The sequence below is a fragment of the Callithrix jacchus genome, chromosome 9, assembly GCF_049354715.1.
Source record: "Callithrix jacchus isolate 240 chromosome 9, calJac240_pri, whole genome shotgun sequence".
NCBI lineage: Eukaryota > Metazoa > Chordata > Mammalia > Primates > Cebidae > Callithrix > Callithrix jacchus.
In genome coordinates, this window is record NC_133510.1 from 82903009 (window position 1) to 82930771 (window position 27763).

The following is a 27763-nucleotide window of genomic DNA, read 5'->3' on the forward strand; positions in this document are numbered from 1 at the left end:
TTTATAAGGAAATAGGAAACAGTTGTAATTCATTTATTTCAGATGATAGCCTACCATTCATTTTACTAAGTATGCTTCTTCAACTTTCCTACCAGTTCTGTGGGTCTCCAGTAACCCAATAATTCCCCATTTTTCATAACTCTTGGGCAGAGTTAGTTTCTTCTGATACTTAGAACCAAGGAACCTTGAGTAACTCCCTAGCCCATCAATGAAGCAAAACCTAATTACAAATGTAAATCACCCAACAGAATCACCACAAACCATCAGGAGTAATTTAAGACTTATTCATATAGGGAAAATAAAAACACTCCTTCTAATTCCCCAACCAAAATCATAATCAGAATATTATGTTCTAGATCTTTTGAGTCATGACAGATTTTCAATTATAGTAAGAATAATCTGACAATACTGCTGTAATAAAAATTTGTTGACTGAGAAAAAGTTTTCCATTATATAACATTATACCAGAGAGCGCTCTAAAATAATATTTTAATGTAGCACTTACATGTACTTTTTCTGATTATAAAAGTAATGCCAATTATTTTTGCCCAGGTTTTTCTTAAATATTAAAAATTTTAAAAAGATAAACTTTTGCTTGTTTTCCTATTACAAATGAGAAAAAGAGCAAAACTATATAAACAATAAGCCATATGATATTTGAATCAGACTAAAATAACCGTGAAATAATGAGGTCTTTACATTTTTTTTCTTTTCAAATTCCTTCTCAAAAACCATTTGACTTGACCCTCTCTTATTTAGAAAAAGTGTTGCAGGCCGGGCGCGGTGGCTCACGCCTATAATCCCAGCACTTTGGGAGGCCGAGGCGGGTGGATCATGAGGTCAAGAGATCCAGACCATCCCGATCAACGAGGTGAAACCCTGTCTCTACCAAAAATACAAAATTAGCTGGGTATGGTGGCGCGTGCCTGTAATCCCAGCTACTTGGGATGGTGAGGCCGGAGAATTGCTTGAACCCAGAAGGCGGAGGTTGCGGTGAGCCGAGATCGTGCCATTGTACTGCAGTCTGGGTAACAACAGCAAAACTCCGTCTCAAAAAAAAAAAAAAGAAAAGAAAAGAAAAGAAAAGAAAAAGTGTTGCAAAAACCTCATTTTTCAAAAATGTAATTCCTTTTAATGTACCCAGCAAGTGGATCCTCCCTCCCTCTCTCCCTTTTTAATATCTCAGAATACAATTTTTAAAAGGGAGCTTGATGTTTACAAGTTTCTTTAGGCTATTGTAACTAATATTTAGAATGATTCAACATTATTTGACTTATAAACTGACAAATCTCATATATCAACAATAAAATCTACTAGAAACAGGCCACTCATATCTTAATGGCATTTTACCACAGAATTTGCAGTTTGGCTCAGCTTTGCAAGGCAGGGAAAAGAATGCTTAACAGCCTGAGAGCATGCACACTGGTGTTCAATAGTGAGCCAGCAGAGGGCTTTTCTGTACTTGAAACAAGCAACTTTTTAAGGGCAGATTCCTAGCACAGTTGAAAAACGACTACTTTATGAAATATAAGGTCATGTTAAAGGGAAATCAATTTCCTATACACAAGCTAAATAAAAATAAAATAGGCTGCTTAGTAGAATGAAGACAGACAAGGACTTAACATAAAATAGATGGGTTGTTTAGTAGAATGAAGCTTATATGATTTAATTCAACCTAATATTTGACTTATCTTTTTCAAGATCACAATGTGTATTACTTAGGTGAAGTGCAGGTAAAAACTTAACAGTGTGTGGGACCCACTCAAATTAGATTTTGATATTGACAGTGCCCTATCATGGCTCTTTAACTGGGTCACAGTGATGTGCTGTAGCTAGCCCCCTGTTGGCTTCTGAAAACTGATTATTGCATTTAAAGAAATTCTGTGAGCCAAATGAAATCATATTGGTAACCCAAATTTGGCAATAGTGGGAATATTTATACCATGGACATCTGCAAACACTATAAATTTTTTAAATGGTTACCAGACTATCAGTGAACATAACAGAAGAGGGAATTTTCTTGAGAACTGTGTCACCTAAAATCATGAATACATTCTTCTGCCTGTTCGTACCTGCCTTGTCCAGCCCAGCTGGTATGCAAAAAATCATCCTTTAAAGTTTAATTTCATCTTTCAAATATTGGGAGTTCAATCTGCCTCTTTCTCTACTAATAAGTGAGTGGGGTCTGGAGGTAGATTCTGGAGCCACTGGTGTTTGGTGTTTGGTGGATGAGATGGAGAGTATCCTGGTGAACCTTGGTGTATCCATGTATCTGTGAACCTTGGTGTATCCATGAACAGTGAGCTACAGTCCCTCTCCTTTTCTCCATTGCTTAATTTAAACCCTCTGTTTAAAATGTAGTCAATGCAATTTTTCCCAGGGATGGTTATCCTATCTATAGCCTTTCAACTATGTATCTCACATGACATCCATCATTGTTGATGTAATAATATTGTTATTTATAAATGTAGATAGGGTCTCAGATTTATTAATACTACACTAAGATGTACAATGAACAATTAGGTTTTTATTTTTATTTTAGCTGACCTTATGACTGTCATTCACTGCTCTATTTGGATGACTTAGGTAAATGTCTTTCAGAATTCCAGACCCTTGCCTGCTGACCCCTAGGTGTGGGAAGTGGAGGGGGTTTCAGTTGTCCTTGTCTATCTTAGCAAGATTGGTTCTTACATCTGGACGTCATTTTTCAGAGGAGTGTGGTTCTCTGTTGTGGGTGTCTGCTCTGGGCTTCTACATATATATAGATATGTAGAAAAAGAGCCATGATAGGGCATTGTCTGTATATATTTGTATAGGACTTCTGCTATACAAATGGTCTTCTCCCTAGGGCTCTGCTGATGTCTGCAGCTGCTGATGGAAGCTGCTGTCACTCTTGCTTTGTTCCAGCTGCTTTCTCTGATGATTTGGGGAGCTCTACCTCAGCTCTTACTGGCTTTGTGAGAAGTCTAACTGGACTTCCTCCTCTAGGCCAGGACCCTCCAAATTTAACCTGAAAGACTGGTTAAGGCCATGAAGGGAAGCAGATGGTCAGAAATGCCTCATTATGCCTGCCTCCCTTTTAGAACTCAGGAAAAGCCAACCAGTATTTAACATTAATGTATACCTTAAGTCTGACAAGAAACATTTACAATCTATTTTCTCTGAAGCCTGTTACCTAGAGGCTTCACTGACAGGATAAACCTTCGGTGGCCACAAGCTCTTATGTAACACAGACACTCCTTTCTATTGATAATAACTCTGCCAATCAGAAAATTTTCAAATCTAAAAATTTAAATTTATACTATGGACATCTGCAAACACTACAAATTTGTTAAACGGTTACCAGACTATGAGTTGGTAACCGTTTAGCCTCACTTTGAGTTGTCCCACCTTTCTGGACTGCACCAGTGTATATCTTAAACGTATTTGATTGATGCCTCATGTCTCCTGAAAAAGAACAAAACAAAGCTTTGTCTCAACCACCTTGGATACATGTTCTCAGGGTCTCCTGAAGGCTGTGTCATGGCCATGGTCATTCATATTTGGCTTAGAATAATTTTTTTTTTTTTTTTTTGAGGCAGAGTCTCTGTAGCCCAGGCTGGAGTGCAGGGCCTGATCTTGGCTCACTATAATCTCTGCCTCTCAAGTTCAAGTGATTTTCCTGTCTCAGGTCCCAAGTAGGTAGGACTACAGGCATCTGCCACCATGCCTGGCTAATTTTTGCACTTTTAGTAGAGACAATGTTTTACCCTGTTGGCCGGGCTGTTCTTGAACTCCTGACTTCAAGTAATCCACCTGCCTCAGCCTCCCAAAGTGCCAGGATTACAGGAGTGAGCCACCACCACCAGCCAGAATAAATCTTTTAAAATATTTTACAGAGTTTGATGATTTTTGTCAATGCCACTGAAGTCTGTGAATCCCTGGCCATGCTGTTTAGCCTGTAGACTTCTGCTACTGAGGTGATTCTTTCCTAATTCAGAGGCCTTTCTGAAACTCTGAAGCACAGAGACAGGAAAGCCAACTCCACAAATGGCATTCCAATGGCAGAAACAAAGTATGGATAAGCAAAGAGATGAGTCTAGTTAAGCTTTCCAGGGCAGCCCTCAGAGGCATGTGGTGACATCTTTCTCCTTCCCACAGTCCCTCTGGATGTGAGCGATGGGGTTGAATTCATTCCTCCTCTTTCCTCATTGGGGACTCTATCATAATGAAACTCTAAGATCCAGTCCCTCAATCTTTCCTCTTAATATGTACAAGGGGACATATGTTGTATACAAATTTCTTTCTTTCTTTGGCTTTCAAACTTATTATTTTTTGTCAGATAAAATACTCCATTTTGTATGTTTAAAGCTGAATATTATATTTTCCTTTCTTCCTCTTTGTTTCTGGCTGAAATCATCTAAATCCCCAAGGCAGATGTGTGGAAACAGGCCACATGAAATTGCAAAAGAGAAGGACACGTTGATATACTTAAAGTACTCTCCCTGTTACATACACTTAACTTCTCTCAACCTTGGAGTAGAAGCTTTTTGGGAGAAGGCTGTTCTGCTGTTCAAGAACTGTTCTCTTTTGAGTATCCTCTTTTATCTTGCCTTCAATATCTGCCTATCTGTGGTCGGCTTCCTATTAGTTTAAAAATAATTACCTGTATCGAATGAAAGAAAAATTTTGCAATCTGTCCATCTGACGAAGGGCTAACATCCAGAATCTACAAAGAACATAGACAAATTTACAAGAAAAAAAGAAAAATCTTCATACAAAAGTGGGCCAAGAATATGAAAAGACACTTTTCAAAAGAAGACATTCATGCAGCCAAGAAACAGATGAAAAAAAGCTCATCATCACTGGTCATTAAAGAAATCAAAACCACAATGAGATACCACCTCATACCAGTTAGAATGGCGATCATTAAAAAGTCAGGAAACAACAGATGCTGGAGAGGATATGGAGTAATAGTAATGCTTTCACACTGTTGGTGGGAGTGTAAATTAGTTCAACCATTGTGGAAGGCAGTGTGGTAATTCCTCAGGGATCTAGAACCAGAAATACCATTTGACCCAGCAATCCCATTACTGAGTATATACCCAAAGGATTATAAATCATTCTACTATAAAGACACATGCACACATATGTTTACTACAGCACTATTCACAATAAGAAAGACTTGAAACCAACCCAAATGCCCATCAATAATAGACTGGATAAAGAAAATGTGACATATATACACCATGGAATACTGTGCAGCCATAAAAAAGAAGGAGTTCATGTCCTTTGTAGGGACATGGATAAAGCTGGAAACCATCATTCTCAACCAACTAACACAAGAACAAAACCAAACACCGCATATTCTCACTCATAATTAGGAGTTGAACAATGAGAACACATGAACACAGGGAGGAAACATCACAAACTGGGGCCTGTTGGAGGTGGGGGTCTAGGGGAGGGAGAGCATTAGGAGAAATACCTAATGTAGATGATGGGTTGACAGGTTCAGGAAGCCATCTTGGCACATGTGTACCTATGTAACAAACCTGCACATTTTGCACATATTTTCCAGAACTTAAAGTATAATAATAAAAAAAGAAATATTGAAAAAAAATTACCTGTATCCCTCTAAATAAACAAACAAAACAACTTTCCATGGACTTCACATCTGTCAAACCTGAATCAAAATTACCTGTATCCCTCTAAATAAACAAACAAAACAACTTTCCGTGGACTTCACATCTGTCAAACCTGAATCTGCTTTAATGTTTCCTATATCAGTAAATGACATCATCATCAACTTAATTAATTGTGCCAGACAACATTATCCTTCACATCTTCTTTCATATCATGCTCCATGTCTGATTAACCAGTAAATTATATTACTCTGTTTCTGAAATCTGTTTTGAATTAGTCTCTTTTCTCAATTCAACATCTTCCATTTTAGATGAAATAGCTATCATCTCTTGTGGACTACAGTGGTTTCCTGTGGCTGTTTTCCTCCATTTAGCTTTGTTCTCCCTGAGTACAGAGTGATCTTGAAATCACAATATATATAACCTGTATTAAGTATGTGTGTGCATATTTATGTGCTACATATTTGTATATGTGTACATATGTACATGTATATAATACTGTTTACAACACTCCTTTGCTTCAAACTTTCCTTTAGCTTCTGTTATTGGGATGAGTTTCAAAATCTTACAATGGTCCAAAGCACTTGAATGACCTCACTTTGCCACACCCACATCCCTGCCTTGCACCATTCTCTCCCTACTTTTTTTTTTTTTTTTAATTTTTATTGGATTTTAGGTTTTGGGGTACATGAGCAGAGCATGCAAGACAGTTGCGTAGGTACACACATGGCAGTGTGCTTTGCTTTCTCTCCCTACTTTACGCTGCTCTAGCCATACTAGATCTTTTATTTCTTCAAACCTACCAGGCTTTTTCCTTATTAAAACATTGACATAAGCTATTTTCTCTGCTTGGTAGAATCTTGATTTTTTCTGGCTAACTCCAGTTCTCAGTTTAAAACCCTTTCCTAGAAGACCTTCTAGATCTTCCCCTTTCCTGCAAGACTCTTTCAGGGCATCTTGTATTTTTCTTTAAAAACACAAAATTGCATTTGAATGATTATTTTTATAATGATTTTAATGTTGTTTTTCTCACTGAATTGTAATCTTTGAAGAGAGAGGTAATCTTATTCATTTATCTATTTCTTCTGCCTATCAATAGAATAATAGTGCCTATTGAATTACCTTAATAGATAATTTATATAAGTTTTACTTTTATAGAATTCATACCATCTAATGTATGGTTTTACTCATAAGTATCCCAGAACTTATATTAATAATTATTAATAATTCTCATGATCTCTTGTGTGTTTCTGTTTGCCTGGCTCCAGGAGTCTCTGCTCTTTCTTGTCTATATGGAAAGAGATCTTTGTGAGATATCTGTGTGAGGCTGCATGTAATGTAGCTCAAACCAGGAGGCAAGCCAGATGTTGGATTCTGAATTGCAGCACATTACTATCAGACAGCTTTAAACAAAATGACACTGGAAACTTAATGAACCTCAACTGTTTACAGGATCAGGTCCATACAAATTAGTTGAAACAGAGGGCTTGTAGCATCTGAACTTTTCCTCCCTTTCTAATCTCATTTCCCGTCACACTTCACCCCATGCTCTAGTCCTTCCCACCAAGCTCTGTAAGTGCATCAGGAAAAGGAGATGACCATTTACATAATCATTATTATCATTCCCACTAACAACATTTACTAAACATTAATCTACGTCAAACACTGCATGTGAGCTTGCGGGAACATATAAAGATGCATAAATCAAGATCCCAGCTCAATCACCTATTAACCTAGTAGTAGTTTCAGACATATACATGAAAGATAAATAGAAATATAAATTAATTAAATTGTAAGTGTCAAAGAGTAGTTAAGAGTGGGAGCACAATTTCCTGAGATGTGAAAGAGTGCTCTGCCTTAGGTTTATGTGTCCACAAATAAATGTGACTGTGGAGAAACAAGGAAAGGTAAGGAGGGGATATTTAATGTTCCACTTTTATCTATGAAGAGAATGCCTGTGATTTATCCATTGCTTTTGTACTCCTCCTCCTCCCTCATTTTCAAAACGATTGTAACTGCAACCTGAATTCATAATACAAATGAATAGATATTTTTCAATGAGTGAGAGCCCTCATCCAAGACTCCTTATGGACTTGGCTTGCGAACTTGGGAGATGTCATTTTACAGGCTCAAATATATTAGCTTGATCTGTGGAGGGCAATGTTTAGATTCATCCACATGGAGGAGTTAGCCTCATCTATTGGATTGAGGTGGTGCACAAAAGCACTGAGCAAGAAGAGGCTTTGATAACTCTGCTTCCTCTAGGGTCTTAAAGCAGAGGCATACATTAATTCACTCAGTCAACAAATATTTTTGAAATGCTGCCTTCAACAATGACGAAAAGAAGATATTATAATGTGTCTCATGCCCTAAAAAATTTATAGCAGGTAAGACAGACCCATACAGAATAAATATATAATACACTGTGATGAGAAAAATGGCAATGGTATGAATGATATGCATCACAGAGAAGGTTGAACACCTTGGCAATGGAGGAAGGCTACACTGAAAGGATAGCATTTCAATTTAGTCTAGAAGAGAAGAAAGAAGTAGCTTTGCTCTCATGGAAAAGTACAGTAGATATTAGTGCTCCTTTGCCTGTAAAGATCCACAGCCCTGTGGCATTTCCCATCTACTTTTTAAGAGTTAGTAGCCCCTAGGCATAACCTATGAAGGGAAGTAGAACTGGGTGCTTTCTTCTAGGCCTGGTGAATTATTTTCCTTGCTAAAGAAACCTCATGGAGTGTTTCTGGTTGGAGTCAGTGTTGGTCTGTTTTGCTATAAAGGAATACCTGAGCCTGGGTCATTTGTAAAGAAAAGAGGCTTATTTTGTTCATGGTTCTTCAAGCTGTACAAGAAGTATGGTGCCAGTATCTGCTTCTGATGAGGGCCTCAGGAAGCTTCTAATCATGGTGGAAGGTGCAGGGGGAGCAGGAGTGCCACACAGTGAGAGAGCAAAAGACAAGGTGGGGAGATCTGAGACCTTATTTTTAGCAACCAGATCTCATGGCAACTCATTACCACAGGGAGGGCACCAAGTGATTCATGAAGGGTCTGTTCCCCATGACCCAAACAACTCTGACTAGGCTCTATATCTAACATTGGAGGTCACATTTTAACGTGAGATTTGGAGGGGACATACATCCAAACCCATCAGAGCCCTCTCTACATGTTTCCCAATTCTCTTTGGATGAGTGACCCCAGAACATATATTTCTAATGGATATCACAAATGAAAGAGAACCATCCAAAACTCTGAGTCACTTAGATGTTATGCCTGCTATCATTACACTGGCCAGAGAAAGTCAGTTGGCCAATGCAAACATCAATGAGCAGGGAAAATATTATTTTTCTACCTCAATGGGAGGTATAATAAAAGTCCCTAGAAAAGCAAAGGCATATCTGTAATTCTATGTCAGGGAGGCAGTGAATGAAGAACTGGAAATAACGACCTAATCTATCCAAGGGCATTCCTGCCCTCTGCTGTCTGCATTCCACCATGCGATTCTTAAATGAATGCTTTTATCCTGAAGCCACTCAGTGCCAAAAAGAGCCTGACAGATCTCCAATCTTGTCAGAACTTCCCTGTGTCATTGAAGTTTCCCTGACTCCCACCAATGGAGTACTTAATAGAATTCGAACTCATAGGTTCTCTTGGTTCTGACTCCTGATAGCAGAAGAGTGAGCTGGACTCAGCAGAAGGCTTGGTGGTACTGAGATCACTTCACAGCACTTCATTCCTGTTCCTGTTCGGGTTCTCACTCACAACATTTATCTGCCCCTCTTGTCTAGTATCTTTTTAAAGAATAATTTTTTTTTTTTGGAGACAGAGTCTCACTCTGTTGCCTAAGCTGGAGTTCAATGCTGTGATCTCAGCTCACTGTAACTTCCGCCTCCTAGGTTCAAGCAGTTCTCATGCCTCAGCCTCCTGAGTAGCTGGGATTACAGGCTCACGCCACCATGCCCAGCTAAATTTTGTATTTTTAAGTAGAAAGGGAGTTTCACTATGTGGGCCAGCCTGGTCTTGAACGCTTGACCTCAGGTGATCCACCTTCCTCGGCCTCCCAAAGTCCTGGGAATACAGACGTGAACCACCACACCGAGTCTGGCTAGTATCTTTCAAGGAGATTTTTCTGGCAATATGTACCTTTATCTTTTTGCATGTATACATTCCAATTCTCCATTTTTTTTCTTTGTCTAAATGGATGATTTGGGGACCTTGGAGTACTAGAACTCCATCTAATTCATAATATGCCTCAGGAGAAGGCCGTGTTATTATTTAGGGTTCTCCAGAGAAAAAGAACCAAGAATTAATGGAAAGAAGTAATCACAGAAACCACCGCTTGTTTCTTTGCTTCCTTCTGAACATCTGTTCCATTCTCCTACTTCTTTTTACAGAATAGCACCTTTTTTTTGGTTATTCAATAGCATGCACATGACTAAAAAATAGTTGCCATCTCCACTTCTGCTGGAGAGCCACAAAGCTTCAGGGCCCACAACCTTATGTCAACACATGACTTTTATCTCTGTGATTTACATTTCAATTCCTGAGAATGAGAATTAGATCAGTGTTAGGACTACCAATGTGTTATTTTGCTTAGCATCAAGTGTGTATTCCTGGTGACCAGAGTGTGAATGCATTTATTTTCTATTGCTGCTGTAACAAATTACCATAAGTTTAGTAGCTTAAAACAATGGAAATTTATCTTATAGATCTGGATATCAGAAGGCTGAAATAGGTTTCACTGGGCTAACATCAAGACATTGGCAGGACTCTATCTATCTGGAAGCTCTAGAGGAGAATCCGTTTTTGCCTTTTCTAGCTTCTAGAAGCTGCCTGCTTCATTTCTGACTGCCTTTTCCATCCTCAAATCTTTTTTTTTTTTCACTTGTAAGGACTCTTGTGATTATATTTGACCCACACTTATAATCCAGAATTATCTCTTCATCTAGAAACCCTTAATCATATCTGCAAAGGCTGTTTTGTTATGTAAAGTACAATTCACTAGTTCTAGAAATTAAGACACGGACATCTTTGTTGAGAGGCTGGAAGGGAACACCATTATTCCACCAATCATAGTGAGGGTCATAAAAATGTGTTGCCAATGACACCAAGGCTGTGAGTGGGAGGCATTTCTTTTCATAAAGAGTGAGGTAAGAGTAGGAAATTAAATAACATATCTACTTTGTTTTCCTGAACAGAAAACTGCTTAGTAGTGAGATTTTTCCAACCTCTCTTTCTTTCCCCTGCAGTGGAATCTGTCAGCAATCTCACATTTGTAATCTGCCTGCATTTCTTTTTCTTACTAGCATGAACTAGTATTTAATTTTCTCAAAGCTAGATTCTCTCTTTATCATAATGCAGATGCCTAATCCCCTTAGACTTGATGAGAAAATATGAGATGTTGTGAAGGATGGTTTGGGAATCTGTGCTTCTAATAGGTTCACTAGGTAATTCTTGCACATACCAAAGTTTAAGAACTACCTCTGTATTCTAAGTAAAGCTGATAAACTTATCTTGTTAGAAGAGAAGAGTGAAGAAAACCTTCCAAGGGAACTAGTGTATTTTCACTGCAGCTTTTGGGAGATAATTATGAGTTTTGCATGTAACTCAGTAAGACTCTAATTCAGCCTGGTGGTACGGGAAGAGGTCATGTTAAGATAGAGGGGAAACCTTTTTTTGGACCGATCAAGCTTTATTTAACTCTCAAATCACAATGAAGGGCATAGTTTCTTCTAAGTTATGTTTTCATACTGATTTGTGTTGTTTCGAATATCACAGTAATGCCGTATCTCCAAAGGCAGTTTTCCACATCAATCTTGCTAATATCAAGGAAGCAGAAGATGATAGGCTGACGCTTGACACTCCAATGGCTGTTGTCATAAATCAGGTTGCCAGGTGTCTGAATTGGAACTATGGTGTTGTTTGAAGTCATCCAATCATGACATTTTGGGATTTGACAGGTTTTGTTTTACAGTTTAGATAAGTGGATCCAAGTATAACATGCTTTCTTTTCCAATTTATAGTTATTTGTTTTGAAGAACTTTTGTTTGTAAGTAAGCTAAGAAAATAAGTTGTAATTAAGCTGAAAAAGTAAGAAAGAAAATATATACAGTAACCTAGGGGAAAAAAACATGTAATTTTTGATGCTGGTGGTTTGGTTTTAATAATATGGCAGATTACATGATATAAAAATCTCCCAAGTATAAAGTACTTGGAAGTACTGAATTTAATAAAATAGTCACATGTAAATGGTTGAGTGAGTTCACTAGGATGGAAGGGATACTACCAGAAACCAAAAACAAAACAGAAATTGGACTTAGTTTACCTTCACTTTATGTTTGGGACTTGAATTTATACTCTGTGGCATGTGAACCCTTAAGCTGAGAAATTATCATGAAGTTCTCTGGAGCACTTGGTAGAAGTTGGTACAAAATCTTTTTTGGATGGGAACATCCTTAACTTTGGTGGTAAGGGATTCCCATAGATGCAATTAAAAAAAAAAAAAAACCTTGGGGGGAGAAAAAAAAAGAAAACGCCCTGCCAGACATGGACCCCAAATTCAAAATTGCAAAATCTGTGAAGCCATCTAAGTGACAGAAACAAATAGCAAGATTAGAATCACCCCACCCCCACTAAAAATCTGAAATAACATTTTTTAACAACTCTAAAATAAATATGTAAAAATTATTGAAGATATAAAATGGAATTCAAAGCATGAGAAGCCAACTTTATGTTATTACATAGTGCCTTGCATTAATATTTTCACTATATGTTACGAGTACAGAGTGTTGTGGTAGTTCAGAGAATGAAGACAGCTATAGAAATTATTGGTATTATATCTTAAATTTGATTCTAAAATGTTGACAAGAGAAAACTTTAGTTGGAGAAACGTTACTTCTTTCAAGGTATCAATTAGATATTGCAAATCAATGGCATCACAGCAAGTTGAAAAACGAATGTTGCTATAAAACCTAACACATTAACTTGTGGGAATGAGTGTTAAATTGAAATCATGACCAACGCAGATACTGCTTATGAAATATAATCATATCCTTATTCAGACAAACTAAGATAGATGCCACTTCTAAAATTATATGAAACATCCCAGAAATTGCCAAGCAACACACATCCAGAAAGCATAAATAGAGTACTACAAATCATCGTGTAATAAGACAGTTACATTCAGAGTGGCAAATATCATCTTAAAGATATAGGATTCTATTTGCTGGCTCAATCATAGCATAAATTCTGGATAAAATCTCTGAACTTGAAATGTGTTAGGTTTAGTAACACAAGTGAAGCGTATTTGCATTTCACTAGCAGAATGAGATATTATGGGAGTCAAATATTATCTACTTTAGATTTGTTGTCAATTGATGAAGAATGAGTGTTATATAAATCACCAAAGAAATTAACTTTCTTCAAAGATAATGAGCTTCATTAAACATATCCCTTTATTACCCTTGACTATACGATCAAAATTTTCCCATTCTTGCCAGTTGTTTTAATATGTTGGGTTGCGGCCAACAGGCTGTCAGGTGTCAACTTTCTAAAGATCATATTCCATGTGGGAAAATGTGCAGTGCTTTTGTAGCAGAAAGGGAACTGTTTATTGCTTGCATTATGTAGTTGTCTCAGACTTCTTATGAACTTAGTATCGCTTTGCAAGCTGGTGGCTGACTTACTTTTTGTCAAAGTTCCTTTGTAAGGGTGAAATATAAAAGCTGTCAATTACATTTTGACAGTAATAATTACATGTATCAACAGTCATAAATTCCATTTTTTTGTGGATCTGAGTCTAATCTTTCATCTAAACTCTCTTCTATTGTAGCTATTTATGGAAGTCTATTTTGCTTATTTTCATGCAGACTACCATTTCCTGTAATGAGTTCATAATGTAGTTAGTTGAAAAAGGCCTTTGGATTTTTGTTATTCCTCTCTTTGCCATTGTTTATTCTCCTTTTTAAACTTTTTTTCTACTATGAGCCTGGATGGAAGAGGAGCAGAGAGAAGACATACAGCAAAGCTCTATCTATAAAAGAATGCCAACCAACTCTGAGGCTTCCTCTTACAAATTCTACTATTTTTTTCTTCTTTCTTTTTTGAGACAGGGTCTTGCCTTGTTTCCGAGGCTGGAGTGCAGTGGTGTGACCTCAGCAACCTCGACCTCCTGGGCTCAAACAATTCTCCAACCTTAGCCTCCGCAGTAGCTGAGACTACAGGAGCATGCTACCATGCCCGGCTAATTTTTTTTTTTTTTTTCTGAGGCAGAATTTCATCATGTTGTCCAAGCTAGTCTTAAATTTCTGAGCTCAAGCACAGTCTCCCAAAGTGCTAGGACTGCAGGCGTGAGTCCCCATGCCTGGCCAAATTCTACCAGACAAAACCACTTACAGTTTTTAAACACATTTAGTTCGAAACAGAAAAGCAGTCATAAAAATGTCAAGTAATACAGGCTTGAAATTTTCAACTTTATTCAGTGAAAATGGCTGTGATGCTTTTGAATAAAAACTTTAAATATACTGTATGAAATTTGAGATGAAAAGTTAAGAGTTACTATGTTTTAATTAAGTACCTAAAAATACCAAAGTTTGTATCAGAAACACATGATTTTCACATGACTTTATGTTGCTGCTTACTAACTTTTTCTTACCAAGTTCTAGTAGTGTTAGAAATAACTGATTATTATCGAAATGTTTATTTTATTGAACTGTAAAATTTAACTTTGGTTTACACTTGAGATCTTTCCATATGGCTGTTAATTTTGGAAATTTTTAAGTTCAAGCAAAAAAGTCAAGCAGTTACTAGATTAGGAAAAGTAATTGTGAAGTAAAAGCAGCTACTGTAAAATAAGGAGGGGACTTAGTAATGCGTAGTGGTTATATACATCTCAACCTTTTCCAGAAAGACTCTATAAACATTCTTCATACACAAACTTAATTCCCTTAATTAAAAATATTTTGTTGAGGAAAAGTATTGTCTTCTAAATAGATTTCAATATTAGCCTTTTATTTTATAGTCACATCTTCTTAAGAATCTAAAATATTTTATGGCTTTGCTTATTGAGTAAATATATATTTTTGGACTAATATTTAGAATGTAACTATATGTTCATAAGTTAATTAGGAATCTGATGGGATAGGATAGATTAATAGGATAAATTAATCTAATCCTATTAATCTATAAGTTAATTATGTTAGATTTAGATGATTTTCTAATTAGTTCAAGAGTAATAGACTAGTTACCTTTCAATAAATAATATTAAACACTATACTTTAATTACTTAAACCTATGTGAATGTATGCATATGTATGTGTGCTGGGGGTGGACAGGCACATAGCTACTTTATAATTTTAGTGAAATTTGTTTGTTCTTTCATGGTTAAGCTTTTTCCTTTATAGACAAACATCTGTTGGCTCATGGAATTAGCTATTATAAAGAAAGGAATTAAGATTACCTAGAGCAAGAGTAAATGATTGTTGGATTTGGAACACAAACAGGTGACTGTTTCTACAAGGAATATTGGACTATGTATGATGTTAGGATGTCAAGGATACGTAATAGAAAAGACTCAGAAGTCATTGCAGAAGAGTTACCTGGAGACAGGATGTTAAGAACTGCTGTGGCTTTTTGTTTCATAAGGTACTCCCGTGTCGTTAGCCATTCTTTTTTTTTATTGCATTTTAGGTTTTGGGGTACATGTGCAGAACATGCAAAATAGTTGCATAGATACACATGTGGCAGTGTGATTTGCTGTCTTCCTCCCCTTCACCCCATCTGGCATTTCTCCCCATGCTATCCCTCCCCAGCTCCCCCCGCCCACTGTCCCTCTCCTGTTCCCCCCAATAGACCCCAGTGTGTAGTGCTCACCTCCCTGTGTCCATGTGTTCTCATTGTTCATCATCCACCTATGAGTGAGAATATGCGGTATTTCATTTTCTGTTCTTGTGTCAGTTTGCTGAGAATGATGTTCTCCAGATTCATCCATGTCCCTACAAAGGACATGTACTCATCATTTTTGATGGCTGCATAATATTCCATGGTGTATATGTGCCACATTTTTCCAGTCCAGTCTATCATCAATGGGCATTTGTGTTGGTTCCAGGTCTTTGCTATTATTGTAAACAGTGCTGCAATGAACATTCGTGTGCATGTGTCCTTATAGTAGAACGATTTATAGTCCTTTGGATATATACCCAGTAATGGGATTGCTGGGTCAAATGGAATTTCTATTTCTAGGTCTTTGAGGAATCGCCACACTGTCTTCCACAATGGCTGAACTAATTTACACTCCCACCAACAGTGTAAAAGTATTCCTATTTCTCCACATCCTCTCCAGCATCTGTTGTCTCCAAATTTTTTAATGATCGCCATTCTAACTGGCGTGAGATGGTATCTCAATGTAGCTTTGATTTGCATTTCTCTGATGACCAGTGATGACGAGCATTTTTACATATGTTTGTTGGCCTCATGTATGTCTTCTTTTGTCTTTACTATTGCACACCATCTGTTAAATGACTTTGATAATAGTGCAGGTAACTCATGGGATCTGGTGTAGAAATGTGCACCCACTATATAAGGATGGTTTTCACTAATGCATGGGACTCAAATCTATAAAGTTCATTATGAAATGTTAGACCTCTTTTCTCATGCCAATGTACGCAGTCAGTCCCTTTTAAAGAAGAGTGCTCCTACTGCTGAAATAATAAGTCTGTTGTTTAATTGGGTATTTGTCACAAAGGTTGGAAAAACAGGTTGTGAAGGGAAGGTTTTCAGGGCTGAGTGAGTTACTTTATTTTCTTTTTAAAGTAAAATATAGAATATTATGTTTTAAAAAACTTTGCCACTTTTATTGCAGAATGTTTAACAGAAATATCGGTGGGTCCATGAACATGTCAACTTAAACTACACTGTAAAGGGACTTGAAAATATATGCACATCATTTTAGTGTACTTTTTAATTCCTAAAGAAAAATTTTAATTCTTAAAGATCATGTAGACATTTTAGAAAATATTGACAGGGTTTTATTTCACTCTTTTTCTAATAATTACTAAATAATAAATAATTTTCTAATAATTACTAAAGGATAGTAATTATTTTATGAATAAAATTCTAAAATGCGAAGATTAGATCAACAATTAGGAATAATGGTTACCCCTTATGGCTTCAGGAGATACCAAGAGGTGTTTCTTTTTATTTTAATGCTGCTGTCTTGAGAAGGTATGAAAGGTTGATATAGGCTAAAAAGGCCTATTATGTGCAGGTGTGGGTGTAACTAACACGGGCTCAGGTAAGAAGCTGCCATGCATCACTAATGAGAGACTCAGCCAAAGGATTGCCTGCAAGTTCTAAAGCTTCAGATGCTGTATGTAGTTGGAAAGCCTAGAATTCCTTTTTGAATTACTCTATTTTACAGCTATATTTATTAGAATTTGAGTAAACTACAAATACACATACTTCTAAGATGCCATCGTAATAAAGACCAACAATTTGGTTACATTTCAGGGAGAAAGGCTACACTGAAATGAACGTTGTAAGAAAACTCAATTTAATGATATCTTGGAGTATATTCTTGCTTCACGTACTGCTGTTTTCATTACAAGGTAAGAACTCAGATTAAATTTTTATGTTAATTTATTGTATTTTTGTTTTTCTTACAGTTTATGCAAATAGTTTTCTCATATAAAGCACTTTGAAGTTATTAGGATGAATTGTACTAAATAATACTAAGATCACATTAAAAAATTTTTTTAATAATGTAGATAATTTAGACCTAAAATGGCTAGTTAAAAATCATGCTTTTATTGTGATATGCAATTGTACTAGAACCTTTTAGTTTTCATTTTTTGAATCTTTTTTTAAATGATTGGTTAAAAAATCATGCTTTTATCATGATATGCAATTGTATTAGAAGAAGCTCTAATTCTAACTTTCTCTCCTAAAAGATTATTTAAAGTAATTGTCTTTTTGCAATTTAAACATTTGAAATTTTATGGTAAACTAAGAGCAATTGAGTACTCAAACTTTCTTCATGCCTAAAGAATAGTAAAAAACCTAAAGAATAGGAAAAAAAAAATGTTTTAAGAATGTCTAACATCTGGGGATAAAAATTGATTCTAATGATTTTTATGGTAATTTTGTTAATAATTTTTTTTGCTATTAGATTTTTTTTATTATGGAAAACTTAGAAGCACACACAAAATTAAAATGACATAGCACACCTCCATGTGCCTTCACCCAGATTCCATACTATGGGCATTTTGTGGAACTAGTTTTACCCTGTTACACATTTTCTTGGAGTATTTTAAATTTGTGAAATACATACTATATTTTTAATAGATAAGCACTTTATCACACCTAACAAAATGGGGAAAGGATTTATTTACTTACAGTTGTTAATTTTTAATACCTGTAAAGGTCTGTATGCTTTAAAGCTTGTAGGGGAAATTGGAGAAATTCCTTAAGTATAAAAGACTACAGAGGTCAAAGGTGCTGTTTTCCAATTCCAGTTGTGACTGAAACCTCAAGGAGATAAATGTCACAGAATCTTGAGAGCTGAGGAGACTTTGCAGATAACTGTCCAATGCCATCATTTAATGGTGTGCTTGGTGTTTTGTTTAAGCTTGGAATAAACTAAGTGGTAGACTAGAACAAAAACTTGGATCTCTGATTCCAAGTTTAGTATCTGTTCAATTGCATTGTGTCTCTGTGTAAATCCACGTACACTAATCCATTCTTTTTAGCGTATCAGTCACTCATTGTCTCACAAGAAATTTGCTGGTCAAATCCCTCTAAAAATGCAAAAATAACAGCGAACTTCAATCAAAATTTTAGAATTTAGGTTAAAATGTTCTTTTAAACAACTAGAGCATGTAGCCAACATATTTGGCTAATTTTTTTTCATGCTTATATATTTGTCTCTGGCAGAATATATTTGTGCATCATCTGTATTGACGGGAACATCAAAGTGAGTATTTCTTGTTCTTCATATCATCTAAAATATAAAGTTAATGGGAATGACCAAACCACAGCAGGCAACTCTATCTGTTTTTGAAAAAAGGAAGTGAAATATTTTACAAAAAAGCATAAAATATGCTTTAAAAAACATTTCTACATATTCAAATGATCAAGCATTAATTTCCTTATTTATGAAAATATTTCCTTTCATTTTAATTACAAGAGTCCTTGGTGACTGTAGATACTAAAAAGATATTACTTTCACTTCAAAGGTTTGTAAAAAAGTTATATTCTATAATGTTATCCTTTACATTATTAATATGCATTATTGCTGACAAATGTCTTATGTGTATTTTTAGCAGAGTAACACAGCTTTTAATGATAAAAAGAAAAAATTGTTTTAGCAGTAAATAATTAAAATCATGTTTGGACTAAACTGATCTGCTTAATGAAAAGCAGAATTCGGTTTACCAATTAAGTTTTTTTAAATAAAATGTTTATTGATAAATATAACAGAAAAGCAAAACATTATAAACAAAATATTTGCCTTAGTGAATTATTAGCCATTTAATTTTGATAAATTGCAATTTGATGTTCTTACTCACATTAATGTTAACTTGCCCTTTGTGACATAGCACAGGAGAGAATTAAGTACTATGTTTGAAAAAAGGGAAAGTGTAAATACTGACCTCACCAGATTTGCAAAGTCTTGTGGAGAAAATATTGCCAGGGTTGGTGCTACAGTGTTTCACTATTTTGTTTATTTTCCCATCTCAAAGTTCCTTCCTAAAATTCAGTTTATATCAAAGACTAGAGAAATTTGGGGACACTTCTGAATTTTGTAAAATGAGACAGCACCACCGCTCAAATCTAACCCCTCCAGAACAGGGAGGGGGAACCTTTTAAATGTTAAACTAAGAAAGACCTCTTTGATAAAGTGATGGAAATCAGGAGGAAAACACCAGCTCTCTCTTGGGAAAAGCTTGTTCAGGTTGCCTAGGGGCCTTTGACTATACAAGTTCTTTTTGTTTTCTTCCAGAAACGGGTTTCATGAAAATCGACAGAAAAGAGTTCTTTTAGCAGCACAGGTAGGTTATGCCTCAGATGGAGAGAGAGGCAGAGAAATAATCCATTCTGTTTTGGACTCCGCTGTCACTTCAACAACGAGACCTTTGTGGAGGGGAATAAAATTTAAGAACAAGATAAGAAGAAGGAGGAAGAAGCAAAGTAACTCCATTGCTTTTCTACGACCATCGAATTGATGATCAGGTCACATCGACTTGTTTGGAACAAAATACATTTTTTTTAAATTGTTGTTATTTAGCTCAGTTACCTACTAATAGGTATGAGGCATTTAATCCCATGCACTTGCCGGAAAGTTAGAAGTACTTTAAAAATTAAGCACAGTATCAGTTAGGACAATGACAACAGTACAAATACATGCAAAAAGAGGCCACAAAAGGTGTAAATGATATGAGTTAAATACTGCAAAAAGGGCATCAGATATGTCCTGATGTTTTGACAGAAAGTTTTTATAATGCATGATAAATTTAAATTGTGGGTATGTCTGAATAAGTGACCTGTTTTTTGGCGGGCCAGCATAGCACTGGATTTGAGGAGAACTTCTTGCCTGGGTGCCTTTATATGAAGGATATTGGATAATTGCAATTTCTTCAAACTGGTTGGAATGCTCAAGTGGATGGGTTTAAAAAACCTTTCTCTAAATGATGGATGGTAAAATACAGAATCCTAACTTACTAAAGGCATTTCTTTGAAAAGGAATATGATTTGAGTATTTATGTAGCAAACAGCTTAAATATTCAAGGAAGCGTTTGTTAAATATTAAATCGCAAATAGTTTTTATTTGCATTATGTGATAGATATCTGCATTTGTATATTATGTAGTATTAATTAAAGAGAATTACTGGTTGTATGGAAGACAGATCGATATGCTGTTGTGTCTGGTTAGAAGACAGAACTGATTTATTCTTATCAAGAGTAGAGACCTTTTTGTACCAGTGTTACTGGAAAGGGGTCCTAATCCAGACCCCAAGAGAGGATTCTTGGTTCTCATGCAAGAAAGAATTTGGGGAAGTCAATAGAGTAAAGTGAAAGCAAGTTTGTTAAGAAGGTAAAGGAATAAAGAATGGCTACTTCACAGGCAGAGAAGCAGCATGAGGGACTTGACTGAGTATACTTGTAGTTATTCTTGATCATATGCTAAACAAGAAGTGGATTATTCATGGCTTTTCCAGGAAAGGGGCAGGAATTTCCTACAAACAAGGATTCCTTTTCCTTTTAGACCATATAAGATAACTTCTGGGTGTTGCCATGGCATTTGTAAACTGTCACGGCACTGCTAGTAGTGTCTTTTAGCCTGTTAATGTATTATAATTAGAGTGTAATGAACAGTGAGGACAACCAGAAGTTACTTTCTTTTTTTTTTAATTGCATTTTAGGTTTTGGGGTACATGTGCAGAACATGCAAGACAGTTGCATAGGTACACACATGGCAGTGTGTTTTGCTGCCTTCCTCCCCTTCACCCACATTTGGCATTTCTCCCCAGACTATCCCTCCCCAGCTCCCCCCGCCGGCACTCCCCTATTCCCCCCAATAGACTCCAGTGTTTAGTACTCCCTTCCCTGTGTCCATGTGTTCTCATTTTTCATCACCCGCCTATGAGTGAGAATATGCGGTATTCCATTTTCTGTTCTTGTGTCAGTTTGCTGAGAATGATGTTCTCTAGATTCATCCATGTCCCTACAAACGACACGAACTCATCATTTTTGATGGCTGCAAATATTCCATGGTGTATATGTGCCACATTTTCCCAATCCAGTCTATCATCGACGGGCATTTGGGTTGGTTCCAGGTCTTTGCTATTGTAAACAGTGCTGCAATGAACATTCGTGTGCATGTGTCCTTATAGTAGAATGATTTATAGTCCTTTGGATATTTACCCATTAATGGGATTGCTGGGTCAAATGGAATTTCTATTTCTAAGGCCTTAAAGAATCGCCACACTGTCTTCCACAATGGTTGAACTAATTTACACTCCCATCAACAGTGTAAAAGTATTCCTATTTCTCCACATTCTCTCCAGCATCTGTTGTCTCCAGATTTTTTAATGATCACCATTCTAACTGGTGTGAGATGGTATCTCAATGTGGTTTTGATTTGCATCTCTCTAATGACCAGTGATGATGAGCATTTTTTCTTATGTTTGTTGGCCTCATGTATGTCTTCTTTTGTAAAGTGTCTGTTCATATCCTTTGCCCATTTTTGAATGGCCTTGTTTGTTTTTTTCCTGTAAATCAGTTTGAGTTCTTTGTAAATTCTGGATATCAGCCCTTTGTCAGATGGGTAAACTGCAAAAACTTTTTTCCCATTCTGTTGGTTGCTGATTCACTCTAGTGACTGTTTCTTTTTCTGTGCTGAATTGTGGAGTTTGATTAGGTCCCATTTGTCTATTTTGGCTTTTGTTGCCAATGCTTTTGGTGTTTTGGTCATGAAGTCCTTGCCTACTCCTATGTCCTGAATGGTTTTGCCTAGATTTTCTTCTATGGTTTTTATGGTGCCAGGTCTTATATTTAAGTCTTTAATCCATCTGGAGTTAATTTTAGTGTAAGGTGTCAGGAAGGGGTCCAGTTTCTGCTTTCTGCACATGGCTAGCCAATTTTCCCAACACCATTTATTAAACAGGGAATCCTTTCCCCATTGCTTGTTTTTGTCAGGTTTATCAAAGATTGTATGGTTGTAGATATGTTGTGTTGCCTCTGATGCCTCTGTTCTGTTCCATTGGTCTATATCTCTGTTTTGGTACCAGTACCATGCTGTTTTGATTACTGTAGCCTTGTAGTATAGTTTGAAATCCAGTAGTGTGATGCCTCCTGCTGTGTTCTTTTTGCTTAGATTTGACTTGGCTATGTGGGCTCTCTTTTGGTTCCATATGAAGTTCATGGTGGTTTTTTTCCAGTTCTGTGAAGAAAGTCAATGGTAGCTTGATGGGGATAGCGTTGATTCTGTAAATGACTTTGGGCAGTATGGCCATTTTCACGATATTGATTCTTCCTAACCATGAACATGGAATGTTTCTCCACCCGTTTTTGTCCTCTCTTATTTTGTTGAGCAGTGGTTTGTAGTTTTCCTTGAAGAGGTCCCTTACATTCCTTGTGAATTGTATTCCTAGGTATTTTATTCTTTTTGTAGCAATTATGAATGGCAGTTCGTTCTTGATTTGGCTCTCTTTAAGTCTGTTATTGGTGTATAGGAATGCTTGTGATTTTTGCACATTGATTTTATATCCTGAGACTTTGCTGAAGTTGCTTAAAAATATGGAATGCTTCATTAGTTTGCGTGTCATCCTTGCGCAGAGGCCATGCTAATGTTCTCTGTATTGTTCCAATTTTAGTGTATGTGCTGCCGAAGCGAGCACCAGAAGTTACTTTCATTGCCATTTTGGTTTTGGCAGGGTTGGGCCAGCTTCTTTCCTTCAGGATCTTTATGACCTGTATCTTGCGATACCAGTCCTGCTGACCTCTTATCTCCTCTTCTGACTAAGAATGCCTAACCTCTTGGGAATGCAGCCCAGCAGATATGAGACTCATTTTATCCAGCCCCTATTCAAGATGAAACCACTCTGGTTGGAGCACCTCTGACACCAGAATAGGCAAAGGATTGTCTGTGGAATAGAAACACATTTTATTTTTCTTAAAAAGAGTGTTTTGTGTACTGAAGTACTTGTGTCATGTAAAGTGGTTAAAATGATTTTTCTCTGAGAAATTTTATGTGTATATTTGCCAGTAGACTGTATTACCCACAAAAGGACTTACGCATGACTCAAGAGAAAATCAGAATTTGAGAAAAACTGCATTCTGGTGAACCCACTACATTGAGGAACCTGTGAAATATGCCCCAAAGATGTCACATTAAGTGCCCAATGGATGGGGTTATACTGTTGTCCATTTAAATGTTTTTAGAATTTGTATACTTTACTCCCTTTTAGGGAAAATGAAGAGCAGGAGACTTGTACTTCTACTTCCTAAGGCTAGAAAACATGTGTCAAGATCATTTATTATCTGAACAATTTTTAAAAGAAGAAGTTTCAACAGCAGTTAATGAGGTCATAATCTTGCACTGCACTGTTTAGAATTGGAATTTCATGTGTTACAAGGCCATTCTTATCCATAGATTATTCACTCCCACCAGGAAAACAGAGCAGTGATGGGTAGATAAGTATGCAAATAAGGACTCAGAAATACTTTGGCAATGAGGTGAGCAAGAAAGGGTAGACACATATTTCTGTAAATAGCGCATTTGTATGCTGCAGTGATTTCCCATCTAGAGACAGTATTTCCCTGTACCTCTCCCTGTCCTATGGAGATGTAATCAGGAAGGAGGAAGGATGGGCCCTCCTCTTTTATCAGTTACATCAATATATGCACCTGTTGCCTGGGACTTTTTTTGCATTTGCATTACATTCCAAAAACTCCTTTTCTGAAAGCAGGCTCTAAGAGATGTACTGCATAGGTCATTCATTTGGGAAGCACCCAAAGAAAGGAGAAAGGAAAATATGTGGCGAAGGGAGAAAATAAAATATGGGGTATGTTTATGAGGGGCTTTCTGCTGTAGGCAGCTGGAGCTCAGTCTTACTGGAGATTTTCTGAAGAACCATGTAGAATGTGTCCTAGAATCTTTTCTAGGTTGAGGGAAGCCTCTGGAGAGCCTAAAATCCCTAGTAAGGTACCTTCTGTAGTCTTTTCTGCTTGGACTTTGCCCTCAGGCAAAGACAGAAAGTTGGAGGCTTTCAATGTGCGCAGAAATCCAGATGAATTCCAATGTGAATTCAGAGGTGGGCTGAGAGGATGAAGGGAGAGGTATCAACAAAGTCTGCCATAGTCATGGCTCTAAACACCCTTGGGAGAAGATTCCCATCGAACCATGTCTTTTTTCAGTTCAGTTGGTATTTGTTGATGACATACCAAGAACAGTGCTTGAGATCTAAACAGGAATAGCAATGCCTGCTATCTAGAAACTCCATCTGTTATGGAGGTAGGCTTATAAAGAAGTCATTTCTTTGCAACAGGTTTATTAAATCCAAGGCAACCTCAATCATTTGCCATTATTTATATGACATGAAAAGTAAATATGCTCCCAATTATAAATGTAAGATGCCATTCTGAGTTCAAATATGTCAATAAATAAATAAATAAATGAAATCTGCATGTCACATCTTAGCCTTGGTGAAATGTAGTATGATGTATGGGATGCCGGGTAGATAGGATGTTGTGGTAGCCAGAAAGGTAGTATGCTATGGAGTCATTCTAATTTACATAAAGGAGATGTGGATTGAGTTGGGCTAAAGGAAATGGAGCAAAAAACAAATTACGTATTTTTATCTTGCTCTAGTGTTATCCAATGTTTTCAGTTTTTACCTAATAATAAAAACAGGTAGCATGTTTACAACTCTTTTTTTTTTTTTTTGAGCCAGAGTTTTGCAATTGTTGCCCAGGCTGGAGTGCAATGGGGTGATCTCAGCTCATTGCAACCTCTGCTTACTGGGTTTAAGAGATTCTCCTGCCTTAGCCTCCGGAGTAGCTGGAATTACAGGTGCACACCATCAATTCCAGCTAATTTTTTGTATTTTTAGTAGAGATGGGATTTCACCATGTTTATCAGGCTGGTCTTGAACTCCTGACCTTAGGAGATCCACCTGCCTTGGCCTCCCAAAGTGCTGGGATTACAGGCTTGAACTACTGCACATGGTCTGTATCTTTACAACTCTTATTATGTGCCTGGCACTATTCTTGCTGCATTGCTTACGTCATTTCACTGAATCCTCACAATTCTGCAAGGCACATAGTTTTATTCCATTTTATAGACTAGGAAACTGAGGCTGACCTGGTTGAATAACTTGTTCAAGGTGACAGGCCCTGTGAGGTAGAGTTGAAGTCTTCATATACTTTCCTGAGTATCAGAGATGATTGGCTTTCATTAAAGGGATTGGCATAAACCATTTTGGAGGCAAAGGAGGAAGGTTTTGGTGTCCAGTAATATCTGGGGCTGTGTTAGATCTAGGCATCCAGAAGCAATGTGGCTGAAGAGAGAATAAGACTTGCTGTCCTCAGGGAATCGAGGTCATAGACTGTTGTTGAATCTAACTTAGTTTGAAGGCAGAGGCAAGGACAAAAAGGAGAAATTGAATAGTGAGGATAAAACCTGGGAGTATTGAGAACAGGAGACAATGAACCTGAAACCATGATGTGGGGGAAAGAGTTTAGAACGAAATCTTCAGATAGTGGGAGTGTGTGTCTTTTATATAGCATGAGCTGAGCATGATGGCATGCGCCTGCAGTCCCAGCTTGAGTCCAGGAGTTAGAACTCAGCCCAGGAAACACAGTGAGTTTAGGAGTTAGAGTCCAGCCCAGGAAACACAGCCCAGGAAACAAAGAGAAGAGTGAGACCGTATCTCTTAAAAAAAAAAAAAAAAAAAAAAAAAAAGATATAGCACGAGTACATTTCTTGTTACAGGAAAAATGCTGAGATGGAAAATGTTGAAATAAAATTTCACATAAGGGACACCAGAATCTGCTGAGAAAGAACTTTGCTCCTGAAGTCACAGGCCTCATTTTTCCATGCTTCTTATCTTTTCTTTAGTTTTTCTAATACCATCTGCTATTTAATTTGGCAATTATTTGGCAAGTTTTGAATGTGTTTATTCTGGTGAAATGTAAGTACTATTGGAAAGAATATTGCCCTAGATCACACCCTCAATTGGTATGGAGTTGGAATAATAATCCATGATTGATTAGTTTTAGTAAGCCACAACTATTTGCTACTAAGCCATATAGATCTTTTAAAAACCTTATGATTTCATCTGGATTGCTTAGATTGATTGATATAAATCCCTTTATTGCTAATTTTCTGTGTGAGACACTATGTATGAAGCTTTACATATATGGCTTTAATTCATTATTATAACTAACAAGGGAAGTGCCATTATTGTTCTTATTTTATATATGAGTAAACAGAGGCACTAAGAGGTTAGGAAACTTTCTTAAGGGTAAGTAATGACAGTCAGGACTCTAATCCAACTCTGTTTGATTCTAAAATTCATGCCCTTTACCACTACTCTGAACTACTTTGGGCTCTGTAAAAAGATACATTTAAATGTTCTTGGAACTTTAAAGTGTCAGTCAGTTCTTTGGAGGCTGAAGGTGACACACACTGGCACCAAAACAGCAGATGCCTCTGTGGATGTTTTCTTTACCAATTGGCGTGCAGGCAGGCAGGACATCACCATCTGTTGGTCTGTCAACCCCGCACATTTTTTCCCCAAACGTATCTGCACCTGGAAGTGTCAGAGAATTGCTATTTCTGCAGGCAAAGCAGTCAATTATTCCTAAGGTTAGACTCCAATCAAGCTCCTTTCAGGAGATTTCGAGGTGGTTGGAGGATGGGGCGCTGGGAGAAAGAGTGGATGATGGGAAGGGGAAGGCAGTATGGGAAGTGAGAACAGAACAGAGAGCAGACAAAGTAAATGACTTGTCAAAGTCACGTAAGAGGCAAAACCAAGACTGAATGAGATCTAACCACAACCTCAGAGGAATCCTTTCTGCCTCATGGAGATGATAAGCTTCAATAACCCCAGAAAATTTAAAGTTAGCACTTTATCATTTCTGTATTTGTAGCTATTTTCTAGATTTGCCAATTTGCATGTTTGGCTTGAATTGAATAGTTTAACTGTCTTGCATTCTCATTTCTTTCTTTCAAAGTTTGAAGCTACTTCTCCGAGATATTTTTTCCATGACGCTATTAATTGGGGTGAGAGCAAAATAAAAGGTCAGTGCTTATACCTATGTTTTTGTATTTGCTTTCTCAGAAAATCCCTTTTGGGGGATATATTGAATCAAGTCTTAATAAATAGTGTTTTTGCATATGACATGAAGGAAAGTGAGCTAGGATGGTAATAATATTTAGTAATCATTTAAGTTCACATCTTAGAGAAATTTGAATTGTTTCTGAGAATAACCAGGGCCAAACATTTAGACAAAGCTGATAACTGCATGAACAAAAAAGATGTCACTGGATGTCAGAAACTATTTTATTGTGAATCAGTTATTTGCCCCTTGATCCCTATTTTTTTTGTTACCAATTCTCCATTTCCATTGAGCAGAATGCT

At 36.8% G+C, this 27763-nt stretch overlaps 1 protein-coding gene and 1 non-coding gene across 6 annotated transcripts in view; one reads left to right on the forward strand and one right to left on the reverse strand.

Moving 5' to 3' along the window:
• OTOGL (otogelin like) overlaps window positions 1-27763 on the forward strand; it is a 207807-nt gene that overhangs the window by 6982 nt on the left and 173062 nt on the right. For 3 of the 5 annotated variants that reach the window (XM_035257116.3, XM_078336974.1, XM_078336976.1), the window contains exons 2-5: window positions 17130-17227; window positions 18552-18591; window positions 19621-19669; window positions 27357-27423. In XM_035257116.3, coding sequence (XP_035113007.2) covers window positions 17149-17227; window positions 18552-18591; window positions 19621-19669; window positions 27357-27423 — 235 coding nt within the window. In that variant the 5' untranslated portion in view covers window positions 17130-17148. Of the gene's footprint in view, window positions 1-17129; window positions 17228-18551; window positions 18592-19620; window positions 19670-27356; window positions 27424-27763 lie in introns of those variants that run through there. The other 2 variants (XM_078336975.1, XM_035257120.2) reach the window with 1 other exon arrangement.
• LOC118144567 (U6 spliceosomal RNA) lies at window positions 22911-23017 on the reverse strand. Its single transcript, XR_004729335.1, has one exon. It is a non-coding gene; the product is annotated as a U6 spliceosomal RNA (small nuclear RNA).